General features: G+C 41.0%; 1 protein-coding gene across 1 annotated transcript; it reads right to left on the minus strand.

Annotated features, from left to right (window-relative positions):
- Positions 1–5,419: 5,419 nt before the first annotated feature.
- LOC149972948 (uncharacterized) lies at positions 5,420–12,518 on the minus strand. Its single transcript, XM_090214981.1, has 3 exons — positions 12,446–12,518; positions 8,322–9,644; positions 5,420–7,572 (listed from the first exon to the last, which is right to left on the minus strand). Exon 2 carries the CDS (start codon positions 8,991–8,993, stop codon positions 8,340–8,342), a length of 654 nt encoding a protein of 217 aa, XP_090071107.1. The 5' UTR covers positions 8,994–9,644; positions 12,446–12,518; the 3' UTR covers positions 5,420–7,572; positions 8,322–8,339.
- Positions 12,519–16,406: the final 3,888 nt, after the last annotated feature.

Raw genomic sequence — 16,406 nt, forward strand, 5'->3', positions numbered from 1 at the left:
CACGGGATTTATCATAGTAGCAGTCAGCTGCAATCGAAATGATCAGACCGAAAACATACAAGTAAAAGTGATCGAGTGAAATTATGAAATGTTACTGGAGAAATACTACTTCACTCTATCCAATCAGAGCAGCAAGATAGACAGGTACATTTGCCAGTTGATGTATTAAGACCAAGTAGACTGACAAGACTGACTGACATGAGAAAGATGCCTGCTGGCACCTGAACCTTTATTTTTTTACGGTCTGGGATAATTTAAAAAAATGATAATATCCAGAAAATTGGCCATATATCCTATACATCACTCGTTTTGTCTGACAACTTGGCACATCTCTACGAATTCACAAACAGCGCTCTGACTGATGTTTTTGTGATGTTGTTAATTTTATGTAGCTGGCTACATTCTTTCAAAGATACACATTAGAAATATGATGCATCGTTTTTGCAAAAAACCCCAGCTATTTTCAAATGTGACTGCCAGCCAAATAGTGTTGCACTTCTGTTGTCATTTGATGAAAATGAAACTATTATCCACCAAATGTGTTGGACTAATGTAAAGAAGAAAAAAACCTGATCACGCTAAAAAACTACTGACTTTCAATATAAAACGGGAAATGGTTTAAACAAATCATTTTATATTGTCTTCATTTTCAAAATTTAGATTTCTAAACTGTAAGAGACAATTTATGCTTTATCTGAAAAATGTGGATGGAGGTGTCACGAACCGGCTCAAAGCCCGTAACAAAAGGGAGACAACGTGGAGATAAGGATTAACAAAATATATATTTATTAAATAAAGTAACTAAGTATAATATACAATGGTGTGTGTAATCAGTAATCAGTAGTGTAAGTGAGTGTTTTGCATGCATGAATGTGATAATGCAGGGTGTTGAAAGATGCTAAAGCAAACAACCAAAAAACCACCAAGAAACACAACAAAATCTATAAAGGTGTTTGCATGGAGAGTCTCTTCCATGAATGGGGAAGTGGTGTATTTATCCTGGGACACACCGGGCCCAGGTGTTTCCCATGTAGCTGACGACCCTCCGAACTCCTCCCACCGGCATCCTAATAAGGAAACAAGAACAAAGAGAGAATACGGCAGACAGAGTGGGAGGGTCGTCACAGAGGCGCCATATGGATGGTTTGACGCAGAGGCCAAATTGAGCACCTCACTGCAGTGCCATGTGCCTCTCAAATGTTGTAACAATGCTAAGGTCTCCTTATGGCTCTGCATTGACATGATTTGTTGATGTTAGGTGGGTGCGGGAGGTCCTGTATAAACACAAACTCACTTCCTTGACAACTTCTAACAGCTCTGTGCTGCTCCGCGAAGTGCAAGAAGTATGAATGCCCTGACTTCTGCTGAGCCCCTATCACTGTAAATGCTGCACGGCCAAAGGTATGTAAATGCTGCACGGCCAATGCAAACATCAGAATGACCATGCAGTGACACCTGGGAGAATACGTTGGTTCATGGTTGCAGCTTTAATTATTATTTGATGATGTTGTGCATTTAAGGCATGTTGATTGAGAATATGTCAAGTGTTTTATGAACACTAATAATTATACCATCCCAACTCAGTGGCCTTGTGGTTAGTCTCCCTGCAGAGATTGGTATTATTTACACCATAGGACATGCTCTTCTGTTACCTCTGGAACACGATCAGTTATTCTGTCATGGATGCAACTTTATGATAATTGGGAATAATAAGGATTGTTCATGGTAATAACTATATTAAAAATGTTTTAAGTGAGAATAGCCATTGGTCTGAAGCTGAAAAAGAAAGGAAATTCACGAGCACCACAATGCCTACTCCACCCATGCTCTACCAACGTTTTCCAGCACACAGCTTTGACCTACTACAGTAGCTATGTTGGTCTATTGTACTTCTAAAACATACTCTTAGAGGTAATGTAATTTGTACCAAATACAAGTTAAAATATTGGATTCTTCACACACACAACACTAATTTCATTCCACAGCCTTTTCAAGCTATGTTCAATTATATAAAAGCAAGCTTTGCTTTTATACTTACAGATCATCATGCATGATTGAGCAAGCAGTTTTGTCTTGTAGTAATGTGGTGCCTGCCTGTATTTCCTTAAACTTTTCTTTAGCAATACACGTTCATTGAGAAATAAATATACACGAAGTGTACAAAACATTAGGAACACCTTCCTAATATTGAGTTGAACAGAACAGGCTCAATTCATTAGGGAATGGACTCAACAAGGTGTCAAGACCGTTTCACAAGAATGCAGGCCCAATGCTTCCCACAACTGTGTCAAGTTTGCTGGATGTCCTTTGGGTGGTGGATCATTCTTGATACCCCATTCAAAAAGCACTTAAATATTTTGTCTTGCCCATTCACCCTCTGAATGGTACACATACACATTCCAGCTCTCAATTGTCTCAAGGCTTAAAAATCATTCTTTAAATCACTTCAAATCAGTGTAGATGAAGGGGAGGAGGCAGGTTAAAGGGATAATCAACCCCCAGAAATACAAATCATGAATCTCCTGTCAATTTGGTGAATGCCTCTGGTCTATCAGTGGGTAAAACAAAACAAAAATCCCCATGATTTAACTTCTAAGTGGTCCATCTGGGAAAATCAGGAAATCGTGTAGGATCATGACATAGCTACATGATTCTCATCACTGGAGATAGGGGATAATACACACTCACATTTCATAATGGTTTTAAAACAATTACCTGCACTCTAGATCCCCAAATCAGCCAATAGATGGTATGGACATACTTGTCTAGATTTCCAAAACGATTTTCACACGTTTCTACCAGCATTGTTATAACAACAAAATTAAACATTTGTTCACCAAAAATATTATTTTCATGTATTACTGTTAATTAACACTGTTTAACAATGTTAATCATAGGAATGCATGGTCTGGGTTGAATTAGCCCTTTAAGGCTAGGTTCAACATTAGATACTTCATAGGTGCACTCTTTTCCATAGAACGCATATGACCTCATTGATTATCCCCAGAGAGTGAAAGTGTAACGGCTGTCGTCGGTGTAAGAAGGTGAGGACCAAAGCGCAGCGTGGTAAGTGTTCATCTTATTTAATGAAAAAACTGAACACTGAATAACAAACAACAAAGAAACAATCAAAACAGTTCTGTCTGGTGCAGACACACAAAGACTGAAAATAACCACCCACAAAACACAATGGAAAACAGGCTACCTAAATATGGTTCTCAATCAGGGACAACGATTGACAGCTGCCTCTGATTGAGACCCATATCAGGCCAAACACAGAAATAGAAAAATATAGAAAAACTAAAATAGACAACCCACCCAACTCACGCCCTGACCATACTAAAACAAAAGACAAAACAAAGGAACTAAGGTCAGAACGTGACAGTACCCCCTCCCAAAGGTGCGGACTCCGGCCGCAAAACCTAAACCTATAGGGGACAGTCTGGGTGGGTGTCTATCCGCGGTGGCGGCTCTGGCGCGGGACGTGGACCCCACTTTACCATAGTTTTTGTCCGCCTCCTCAACGCCCCCGTGGCCTCTTACGAGCGGCGACCCTAGCCGCCGACCTCAGACTGGGGACCCTGGCAATGGGTCCCGAATGGACGGGAGATTCCGCCAGCACCGGACGGACGGGAGATTCCGGCAGCACTGGACGGATGGGAGATTCCGGCAGCACCGGACGGACGGGAGACTCCGGCAGCTCCGGACAGGCGGGAGACTCCGGCAGCTCCGGAGTGAGCTATTATCTGAATATCTGAATAGAATATTATCTGCCATGGCTACAAGGTCCGATAGGAATTCAGGGAACTCAGTGAGAAACGCCCAGGAGGCCTGTAAACAGTAGCTATAAAAAGTGATTGAGTAGGCTGCATAGATTTCATGACTAAAACGTTGTTTTTTGTTATAGTAAATTGACATTTGCTATCGTAAATGTTAGCAACACCTGCGTCTTTGCGGATGCAAGGGGGATATGGTCACTAGTGAAACCAGGAGGTGAGGCCTCATTTAACACAATAAATTCATCAGGCTTAAGCCATGTTTCAGCCAGGCCAATCACATCAAGATTATGATCAGTGATTAGTTCATTGACTATAACTTTCTTGGAAGTGAGGGATCTAACATTAAGTAGCCCTATTTTGTAATGTGAGGTATCACAATCTCTTTCAATAATGGCAGGAATGGAGGAGGTCTTTATTCCAGTGAGATTACTAAGGCGAACACCGCCATGTTTAGTTTTGTCCAACCTAGGTTGAGGCACAGAAATGGTCTCAATGGGGATAGCTGAGCTGACTACACTGACTGTGCTAGTGGCAGACTCCACCAAGCTGGCAGGCTGGCTAACAGCCTGCTGCCTGGCCAGCACTCTATTTCATTGTGGAGCTAGGGGAGTTAGAGCATCTTTCTAGCTAATTTACACGCTGAAGCTATGTTGAGCTTGGTGACCTCTGACTGTTTCATCCTAACATCGTTGGTGCCGACGTGGATAACAATATCCCTGTACTCTCTACACTCGCCAGTTTTAGCTTTAGCCAGCACCATCTTCAGATTAGACTTAATGTCGGTGGCCCTGCCCCCTGGTAAACAGTGTATGATCGCTGGATGATTCATTTTAAGTCTAATACTGCGGGTAATGGAGTTGCCAATGACTAGGGTTTTCAATTTGTCAGGGCTAATGGTGGGAGGCTTCAGCGTATCAGACCCCGTAACGGGAGGAGTAGAGTCCAGAGAAGGCTCGGCCTCTGACTCGGACTCGCTGCTTAATGGGGAGAACCGGTTGAAAGTTTCTGTCAGCTGAATGAGCGACACCTGTTGAGCATTCCTACAGCATTTCCCTCCAGAAGCCATGAGAAAGTTGTCCGGCTGCGGGTACTGTGCGAGGGGATTTATACTACTATCTGTACTTAGTGGTGGCACAGACACTGTTTCATCCTTTCCTACACTTAAGTTAACCTTGCCTAACGATTTTGTCTGAAGCTAGGCTTGAAGCAGAGCTATCCTTGCCATAAGGCGATCGTTCTCCTGTATATTATGAGTACAGCAACTGCAATTAGAAGTGAACAGAGCTGTCCAATGTTATTTATCCTGTACATACTGCAGCTTCGCAAGTGTATTTAGATCCATGTCTGAAACCACAAATCATAGTACACATGCTTTGTCCTTACTATATTTGGCATTGATTTGGATCCCATACAACATTTGTATCTTTATCATAACCCAAAATATAAATTTTTATTACAATGTGGTTTCAAAGTATGGTTAAACGGTCTTTGTCTTGATTATTTGTAAACAGGGAAATAATTAGTTTGCAGGATTTTATTTCCTTATGTAACAAATTAAGAAGACTTACATTTAAGTTATTAGAAAAACTCTCATATCTACTCCATGAAGGGCATGCTGGAATAGAAACAGTACAATTGAGTTTATTGTTCTTTTGACCATAACAGGTTTATTGACAACAGTAATTAAACATTAATTCTCATAGCAAATTAACAATGCTCTTCTAGCTTAAAGAGTGACTCCAGTGGCTGAATTCAACCTTTTTCCCCCCTTTATTTAACTAGGCAAGTCAGTTAAGAAGAAATTCTTATTTATAATGACGGCCCAGGAACAGTGGGTTAACTGGCCTAGGAACAGTGGGTTAACTGGCCTAGGAACAGTGGGTTAACTGGCCTAGGAACAGTGGGTTAACTGCCGTGTTCAGGGGCAGAACAACAGATTTTTACCTTGTCAGCTCGGGGATTCGATCTTACAAACTTTCGGTGACTAGTGCAACGCTCTAACCACTAAGCTACCTGCCGCCCCTTTCTTTGACCCATTTCTATGAAAACCCCCCAAAAATTGGGTGTTGTGATAACGTTTTTTCATCAAAATGTGGATTTCTGGACTGAAATTATGTATTACTATATCTGACCTGTAAAAAAGGCTTTTAAAATTGCTTTTAAAAAAAGTTTATGTTTAAGCTTTAAACTCCAGTTTTGATAGATTTTTGGGGGGGTTAACTAAGCAGACAGGTCCCAACAACAGCATTTATATTCACAAAAAATATACTGAACATTTGTGGTAAAATAAGTATTTATGAATCTAAATATCTGTCAGTGGCTATATTTAGAACTAACTAATGCTGTAACGATACATGTCACTCATATTCTATAACTAAAAATTACAATATTAGCTATTAAAAAGTCTAGTCAGATCATTATTACTGTTCCAGCTGGCTGATGGGAGTTATTAGATAAGTAATGTTAAGCGTGGCACAGATCATTTTCGACTAACCTTTACTTGGCGTTACTTCCTCAATTCCCGACTTGGAAGGCAACATGTCTAGTTTGCAGGGGGTTCGTTTGAATTTAGAAAATGCTCCGTTATTAAATTTATTAAATATCTTGCTCCATGAAGTAATCCAACTATGTGTACTCCGTCATCTTGTCTAGTTAGAATCTTCTCTCAGTAATTGAGACCTGTCTCAACCAATGAGATGATTTTAAATAGACAAATAGACAAGATGGCTAGGTACACATAGTTGGATTAGTTGGATTACTTCATGGAGAAAGACACTTAATTAATTTAATAGCAGAGCATTTAGCAGAGCTAAATTCAAACTAAACTTCTGCAACTAAACATAGAAGTTAAAGATGTGTTGTCTTCCAAGTCGGGAATTGAGGATGTGTCACCAAGTAAAGGTTGGTTGAACATTCTCTGTGCTAACATTACCTATCTACTAACACCTATCAGCCAGCTGGAACAGTAATAATGGTCTGACAAGGCAGTCATTTTAATAGCTAAATTCATATGAAAGTAATCAATGAAATTAAACATTGTAGATCAGTTGTTCACACCATAATCCTGGATTACTGCTTTGTCTTGAGGATATAAATTAAATGATATGGCACCTCCAAAAGACACCTCTGAAAAAATTTATATTTTTGGGTAAAGGCATCCCCTGTTGATTAGGTAGCATCCTCGTTAATGGTTTGAGTTCAGAAGAACATAACTCTGGGAACATTTGATCATGGCCTGGGAATTTGGAGATCTCCTTCATCAGATTTACCACTTGTTGACACTCTGTGCTAGTCTTTCTGAACACACAGTGCCTCCCCCCACAGAGATTTACTATCTCTTTAAGATGAGGGTCTGTCTGGATGAACTCATCTATGTCTATATCTAGGTCCTCTCCATGAGTAAAGAGAACAATAGTTTTGTTTCTAATTTTGTCATTAAATTCACTTTCCAATTGTTTCAATGTCCCTCTCTCACCCTCTGTGAAACGGCCAATCTGAATCACTAGTAAGTACACACTCAACCCTGTCTGACAGAGGGATCTGCATTCTTTAAGATGTTTGCCTGATTTTTCTATATGTTCATCAAAGAAGTCTGGGGTATCAATTACCCTAACTTCTGTTCCAAGTGCCTTCATCTCTATCCACTGGCACTTTGTAGTTACAGGTATAGAGCTTGCATGTGATGAAAAACATTCCCTGACTTTGTTGTCAAGTCCCAAGATTATGTTGCCACTCACACTCTTTCCAGTGCCTGTCTGTCCCAGCAGCACGATGTTCAAAATGTTGCCTCCACCTAAAAACAATGGGAGGAGTAATGAAGAACTTCAATTCCCATCAACCTTTCTCAAATGGCTTTCTATGGCTTCTCAAGGGTTGATTCTTGTTACTAGTGGAGAAATGAATGGTGAAATATTACTTCTAATGACTAACTCATTTGAGCTTGCGCAGGATTAGATGACACCCGATTCCTTGGACGTAGACATTCTGCTACAACGGAGGGTACAAGCAAAAGCAATATATTATTATAACTACTGTGAGATGACCATATTAACATGAAATGGGCTTGCCTGTAAATGTTTTATCTGGGATTCGACAAACAAAGCGGGTACCCAGACACATTATTTGTTAAACAGTCTTGGGGATGGGGCTGGAGAAATGTAACCTCTAGCAAATTCATAGATAGAGCTATGGTTGCAATGACTGACATTCATGAGATCAAAATGACGGTTTCAACCATGTTTTGGTCCATTTCACATGAACATTATGACAATAATAAATAGCACTTTTAAACAGCAGTTGAAACGCAAGATAGAAAATGTTATGATGTATTGTAATGTGATCGGGATAATAGCAAACCAGTGTATGGCATCGGACAGGTTAAAAGGTATGACAATCTAAAGATTGTAGATCAGTTGTTCACACCATAATCCTGGATTACTGCTTTGTCTTGAGTATATAAATTACATGATATGGCACCTCTGAAAGACTCTGAAATCTAAAGATTGTCATACCACAACCCTACCTGAGATACCACAACCCTACCTGAGATCTCTCTTTGCTCTAGTCCTTGGTGGATGTCAGCATGCTTTGGTCCTTGGTGGTCTTGGTGAATATCAACATGCTCTGGTCCTTGGTGGCCTTTTTGTTCATCGGGATGTGCTGGAATTTGGTGGCCGTCAGCATGTTCTTGTGTTTGGTTTCTGTCAGCATGCTGTGGTCCTTGGTTGCCGTCAGCATGTGCTGGGTCTTGGTAGTCGTCAGCATGGTCCGGTCCTTGGTGGCCGTCAGCATGTTCCAGTCCTTGTTGGCCATCAGCATTCGCTGGTCCTTGGTGGCTGTCAGCATGCTTTGGTCCTTGGTGGCCTTTTTGTCCGTCAGCATGCACTGGAATTTGGTGGCTGTCAGCATGCTCTTGTGTTTGGTTTCTGTCAGCATGCTGATGTCCTTGGTGGCCATCACCATGCTCCGGTCCATGGTGGTCGTCAGCATGCTTCGGTCCATGGTGGCCGTCAGCATGCTCTGGGTCTTGGTGGCTGTCAGCATGTGCTGATCCTTGGTGGCCGTCAGCATACGCTGGTCCTTGGTGGCCGTCAGCATGCTCCAGTCCTTGGTGGCCTTGTTGGCTGTCAGCCTGCTCTGGTCCTTGGTGGCCTTCAGCCTGCTCTGGTCCTTGGTGGCCGACAGCCTGCTCTGGTCCTTGGTGGCCAACAGCATGCGCTAGTCCCTGGGTACAATCAGCATGCGATGGTCCTTGGTGGCTGTCAGCATGCTCCGGTCCTTGGTGGCCTTGTTGGCTGTCAGTCTGCTCTGGTCCTTGGTGGCCTTCAGCATGCTCTGGTCCTTGGTGGCCGTCAGCCTGCTCTGGTCCTTGGTGGCCATCAGCATGCGCTAGTCCCTGGTTACAATCAGCATGCAATGGTCCTTGGTGGCTGTCAGCATGCTCTGGTCCTAGGTGGCCAACAGTATGCTCTGGTACTTGTTTGACAGCATGCTCTGGTACTTGGTGGCTGTCAGCTTGGTATGGTCCTTGATGGCCGTCAGCTTGGTATGGTCCTTGATGGCCGTCAGCATGCTCTGTTCCTTGGTGGCCGTCAATATACTTTGGTTCTTGGTGGCCATCGGCATGCTCTCGTCCTTGGTGGCCATCAGTATGCAATGGTCCTTTTGTGGCCGTCAGCATGCACTGATCCTTGGTGGCCGTCAACATGCTTTGGTCCTTGATGTCCTTTTTGGCCGTCAGCATACACTGGTCCTTGGTGGCCATCGGCATGCTCTCGTCCTTGATGGCCATCAGCATGCTCTCACCCTTGGTGGACGTCATAATGCGCTGGTCCTTGGTAGCCGTCAGCATTTCCTTGACACTGTCTGGATATTAAGCATGTTAGCATGACAAATAAGGTTAATAGTTCCCTTGAAAAGATTAGAAAATAAAGATAATTCAGGTACGTGCAATTTGGTATTACATTTTATTCTCCATTGTTAACCGTCTTCTTTCTACAGCTCTGTACTTGAATTGTTTGCTATCTTTACACCATTTTTCACACCGTTTTGCCAAATCACTTTTTGTGTTCCTTCTAACAAATGTATTGCACTGTATTTAGTGCATTGCTTATTTAATGTTAACATTTCAACTAGAAAATGTTGAAACAATGATTGCCAGTTCATAGTAACAAGATATTACAGGATTATATTTTATCTGATAACTGTGTTTGCCAAGTTGACACCTCAATGATACTTGTTCTCTGATCTGGTGTGAGAATTCTGAAAACAAACTTGTGGAAATAAACTCAGAAAAAAAGAAATGTCCCTTTTTCAGGGCCCTGTCTTTCAAAGATAATTCATAAAAATCTAAATAACCTCACAGGTCTTCATTGTAAAGGGTTTAAACACTGTTTCCCATGCTTGTTCATTGATACATAAACAATTAATGAACATGCACCTGTGGAACGGCCGTTGAGACACTAACAGCTTACAGACGATAGGCAATTAAGGTCACAGTTATGAGAACTTAGGACACTGAAGAGGCCTTTCTACTGACTCTGAAAAACACCAAAAGAAAGATGCCCAGGGTCCTTGCTCATCTGCGTGAACATGCCTTAGGCATGCTGCAAGGAGGCATGAGGACTGCAGATGTGGCCCGGGCGATAAATTGCAATGACCATACTGTGAGACGCCTAAGAAAGCACTACAGGGAGACAGGACGGACAGCTGATCGTCCTCGCAGTGGCAGACCACGTGTAACAACACCTGCACAGGATCGGTACATCCAAACATCACACCTGCGGGACAGGTACAGGATGGCAACAACAACTGCCAGAGTTGGTGGCCACACCAGATACTGACTGTTACTTTTGATTTTGAGCCCCCCCCCCCCCCCCCCCACAGTTTATGTCTCAGTTGTTGAATGTTGTTGTGTTCATACAAATATTTACACATGTTAAATTTGCTGAAAATATATGCAGTTGACAGTGAGAGGACATTTCTTTATTTGCTGAGTTTAGATATAATAATATAACATGCAGTTGAAGTCGGAAGTTTACATACACCTTAGCCAAATACATTTAAACTCAGTTTTTCAATTCCTGACATTTAATCCAAGTATAAATTCACTGTCTTAGGTCAGTTAGGATCATCACTTTATTTTAAGAATGTGAAATGTCAGAATAATAGTAGAGTGATTCATTTAAGCTTTTATTTCTTTCATCACATTCCCAGTGGGTCAGAAGTTTACATACACTCAATTAGTATTTGGTAGCATTGCCTTCACATTTTTTAATATGGGTCAAACTTTTCAGGTAGCCTTCCACAAGCTTCCCACAATAAGGGATGCATTTTGACCCATTCCTCCTGTAGAGCTGGTGTAACTGAGTCAGGTTTGTAGGCCTCCTTGCTCGCACACGCCTTTTCAGTTCTGCCCACAAATGTTCTATGGGATTGAGGTCAGGGCTTTGTGATGGCCACTCCAATATCTTGTCTTTGTTGTCCTTAAGCCATTTTGCCACAACTTTGGAAGTATGCTTGGGGTTATTGTCCATTTGGAAGACCCATTTGCGACCAAGCTTTAACTTCCTGACTGATGTCTTGAGATGTTGCTTCAATATATCCACATAATTTTCCTTTCTCATGAAGCCATCTATTTTGTGAAGTGCACCAGTCCCTCCTGCAGCAAAGCACCCCCACAACATGATGCTGCCACCCCCATGCTTCACGGTTGGGATGGTGTCCTTTGGCTTGCAAGCCTCCCCCTTTTTCCTCCAAACATAACAATGGTCATTATGGCCAAACAGTTGTATTTTGTTTCATCAGACCAGTGGACATTCTTCCAAAAAGTATGATCTTTGTCCCCATGTGCAGCTGCAAACCGTAGTTTGGCTTTTTTTATGGCGGTTTTGGAGAAGTTGCTTCTTCCTTGCTGAGCGGCCTTTCAATTTATGTCGTTTTACTGTGGATATAGATACTTTTTTTACCTGTTTCCTCCAGCATCTTCACAAGGTCCTTTGCTGTTGTTCTGGGATTGATTTGCACTTTTCGCACAAAAGTATGTTCATCTCTAGGAGACAGAACACGTCTCCTTCCTGAGCGTTATGATGGCTGCGTGGTCTAATGGTGTTTATACTTACGTACTATTGTTTGTACCGATGAACGTGGTACCTTCAGGCATTTGGAAAATACTCCCAAGGATGAACCAGAATTGTGGAGGTCTACAACTTATTTTCTGAGGTCTTGGCTGATTTCTTTTGATTTTCCATGAGGTCAAGCAAAGAGGCATTGGGTTTGAAGGTAGGCCTTGAAATACATCCACAGGTACACCAACCAATTGACTCAAATGATGTCAATTAGCCTATCAAAAGCTTCTAAAGCCATGACATAATTTTCTGGAATTTTCCAAGCTGTTTAATGGCACAGTCAACTTAGTGTATACAGTGAATTATAAGTTAAATAATCCGTCTGTAAACAATTGTTGGAAAAAATACTTGTCATACACAAAGTAGATGTCCTAACCGACTTGCCAAAACTATAGTTTGTTAAACATTTTTAGGAGTGGTGGAAAAACAAGTTTTAATGACTCCAACCTATGTGTATGCAAACTTCAGACTTCAACTGTATATTTGAATAATATTACAAATTAAATATATGAAAAACTGAAAGAAAGAAGTCAAACTTACTTTGAGACATGACGCATTCCATGTCAAGAATAAAGGAAAAAGGAGGTCTTCAATGTTTGGTCTGTACACGTCTAAGAGAGACAAGGAGTTTTGCCTTTTCATCTTATACTGAGTGGGTGGTTCTTAAAGAGACAGCTTGGGAGATAAAATAGGAAAAACACTGAATCACTGAATTTTTTTGAATACATTTTCAATTGACTCAAGACACAATGGGTGGTTTATTTTCTACTCCTGCACCCCGTCATCCGGGACCCCGTGTTCCTGCACCCTCTGTTCCTGCAGGTGAGAATGATAATTCAACTGGTATTTACTGTAAAATCGAATGAATAAGGAACCATGGAATGATTGCTGTATCTTACAGTACCATTTATTTCAGAACAATGATCATTTGTTGGTAAACCCTACAAAGATTTCACAAAACACATTTAACAGACACTACAATATGCTGCCTGGTTGAGAAATATAAAAAACTGTGTGAAATGGTATACTGCAAGAAAAGTTTATATGTAACTGTGCATATTCATCATCTTTGTCATTTTTAAATTAGAAAATATTTGTAATCCTGTAGATGTAAAATACATTGCATTCTTTTATTCATTAGTCCAGCTTTTAAAATTTAAGAGGTACGCTATATACAGTGGGGCAAAAAAGTATTTAGTCAGCCACCAATTGTGCAAGTTCTCCCACTTAAAAAGATGAGAGAGGCCTGTAATTTCATCATAGGTACACTTCAACTATGACAGACAAAATTAGAAAAAAAATCCAGAAAATCACATTGTATGATTTTTAATCAATTTATTTGCAAATTATGGTGGAAAATAAGTATTTAAACAGTATTAAACAGTATACCAATTAATTGAATGACTGATTGATTTGATAAGCAATTAAACTACTAAGTCTAGGCTACTCTATGAGCTACAGTAGAAAAGCACTCCGCCTAAACCAACAACTCGTAGTCCTAGTCGCCCTTGAACCCACTCAGCCTAAACCAACAACTCAGATAATAAGGGTCCATAGACATACAAAAGAGAGGACTAATTGTTTCTCCTCCCATACTCCTTTCTCTATACGCTGTGTATTTTAATTTACACTTGCACTTCAAACCCAGATGAAAATAAAAAGACCAAAGCAGCTCATAAAGAAGGACACTCAGGGTCGGCCCTAGCCTTTTGGGGGCCCTAAGTAAGATTTGGTTGGGGGCCGCGCCACCTAGCGGGCAAAACATTTTAGTGGCACCCCTCTTGACGGCAGAGAAACATTTGTTTTGAAGTACATTTCCTGCAATTCTACAAATTTTTTCAAGACTACAGGAGGACCTGAGCCCTAGGACCCTGCCTCGGGAATACCTGGCCTGATGACTCCTGGCTGTCCCCAGTCCACCTGGTCGTGCCACTGCTCCAGTTTCAACTGTTCTGCCTGCGGCTATGGAAACCTGACCTGTTCACTGGACATGCTAGCTTGTCCTGGACCTGTTGTTTTGGACTCTCTCTCTATTTGCTGCACTTGCTGTTTCGACCTCTGAATGCTTGGCTATGAAAACCCAACTGACATTTACCCTGAGGTACTGTTGCACCCTCTACAACCACTGTGATTACATTTGAACATCTTGAAGAACAATCTGACCTTAATGGCCATGTACTCTTATAATCTCCACCTGGCACAGCCAGAACAGGACTGGCCACCCCTCAGAGCCTGGTTCCTCACTAGGTTTCTCCCTTTCAAGGAGTTTTTCCTAACCACCGTGCTTCTGCCTTGCTTGCTGTTTGGGGTTTTAGGCTGGTTTGAGTGACATCTGCTGATGTAAAATGGACTTTATAAATACATTTGATTTGACTCATGCCATGTGTAACATATACCCCGGGAGTCAGAAAGCAGGTCAGAAAGCAGGTGAAGAAGGTGAGTTTAATACTGGACAGATACAAAACAACAAACATGGGGACGTGTACTGAACGTGAGAGAAGCAATAACACCTAAGGACTGATGACAACAGAGGGCTAAATAAAGGGGGAGTAATCAGGGTGGTGATGAAGTCCAGGTGTGTCTAATAATGGGGCGCAGGTGTGCTTAATGATGCTAGAAGTGTGTAATGATGGGTTGCCAGGACCAGTGGTTAGTAAACCGGCCACATCGAGTGACGGAGCGGTGGAGTCTCTTTGTGTTTCATGTGTACTATGACAGCTAAAAGCTGAATTACATTAGCACATACATTAATAAGATGAGATACAAGAAATTGAGCAAAATCAAAACATTTGAGAGTTGAGGCAAAAATGGAGGTAGAACGGTCTGAGCGGTGGAGGGAGAAACATCTTGACTACAGAGGCTAGAGCAATACTGCCCTACAAAGGCAAAGAGAAGTAAGTCTACACAAACAGTAAATCTGAGAAAAATAGCTTTAAAGTTTTTTTTGCTTTTCAGACAAATATTTTGAAGGTATATGAGTGATTATGCAATAATGTTTACTCTTATGAAGTCATTTTTATGCATATCAACCATGACCACTGATCCAATCTATGACCCCTAAAATGTTCACCTTTATTTATTTTTATTTTATCTCACCTTTATTTAACCAGGTAGGCTAGTTGAGAACAAGTTCTCATTTACAACTGCGACCTGGCCAAGATAAAGCATAGCAGTGTGAACAGACAACACAGAGTTACACATGGAGTAAACAATAACACAATAGAAAAAAAAGAGAGTCTATATACATTGTGTGCAAAAGGCATGAGGAGGTAGGGGAATAATTACAATTATGCAGATTAACACTGGACTGATAAATGATCAGATGGTCAAGTACAGGTAGAGATATTGGTGTGCAAAAGAGCAGAAAAGTAAATAAATATAAACAGTATGGGGATGAGGTAGGTAAATTGGGTGGACTATTTACCGATGGATCGGTTAGCTGCTCAGATAGCAGATGTTTGAAGTTGGTAAGCGAGATAAAAGTCTCCAACTTCAGCGATTTTTGCAATTCGTTCCAGTCGCAGGCAGCAGAGAACTGGAACGAAAGGAGGCCAAATGAGGTGTTGGCTTTAGGGATGATCAGTGAGATACACCTGCTGGAGCGCGTGCTACGGGTGGGTGTTGCCATCTTGACCAGTGAACTGAGATAAGGTGGAGCTTTACCTAGCATGGACTTGTAGATGACCTTAAACAACTATATGGCAATGCAAAAGCAAAGTGGACTGTTTAAAATCTAAATGTGTTTATCCAAATGTATTGTTGTTTTTCTGTTTGATGAAAACAGTTAGAACTCTCAAACTACACTCCAACTGTTTTTAAAGCTGCAATATGTAACTTTTTCAGCGACCCGACCAAATTCACATAGACATGTATGTTACAGATCTGTCATTCTCGTTGAACACAAGTCTAGGAAACAGTAGATCTGTTCTATGTCCACTATTTTCTAATTTTTGCGTATTTTACCTTTGCTGTTGTACACCAGCTTCAAACAGCTGAAAATATATATTTTTTCGTTAATTGAACAGATATTTCACAACGCTTTAGATGGTACAATGATTCTATACACTATACTTGCTTGTTTTGTCACATAAACTGAAATTAGGCAAACTATTCGAATTTAAGCAACCAGGAAATGGCGGAGCGAATTCTGCATAATGCATCTTTTAATGTTTTTGTGGTTATGTTTTCATGTTTTGAATGTTGTATCGTAATGTAACATTTGACTTTGTATAAATATCATTATAACCCTGTCATTTGTTATCTATCTTACCATTATCCGTGGTTCAATGCAATTTCAACTGTAATTTTTCCTGTGGGATTGTGCAGTGTTTATTTCTGTGATAACTGGATCACTTTCTCATGGTGTGTGAGGGTGTGTTTCATGATCAGGATGGCCTGAACTCAGAGCCTGATAGAATACAAAGGAAAACCTCAGTAACTGCAGTGGAACAAAGCCAAATGTGTAGTTACTGTTTGCAAATGTAATTAAGAATAGCCTATA

This window comes from Oncorhynchus mykiss, chromosome 21, assembly GCF_057628025.1.
Source record: "Oncorhynchus mykiss isolate SJ-2025 chromosome 21, ASM5762802v1, whole genome shotgun sequence".
Taxonomy (NCBI): domain Eukaryota; kingdom Metazoa; phylum Chordata; class Actinopteri; order Salmoniformes; family Salmonidae; genus Oncorhynchus; species Oncorhynchus mykiss.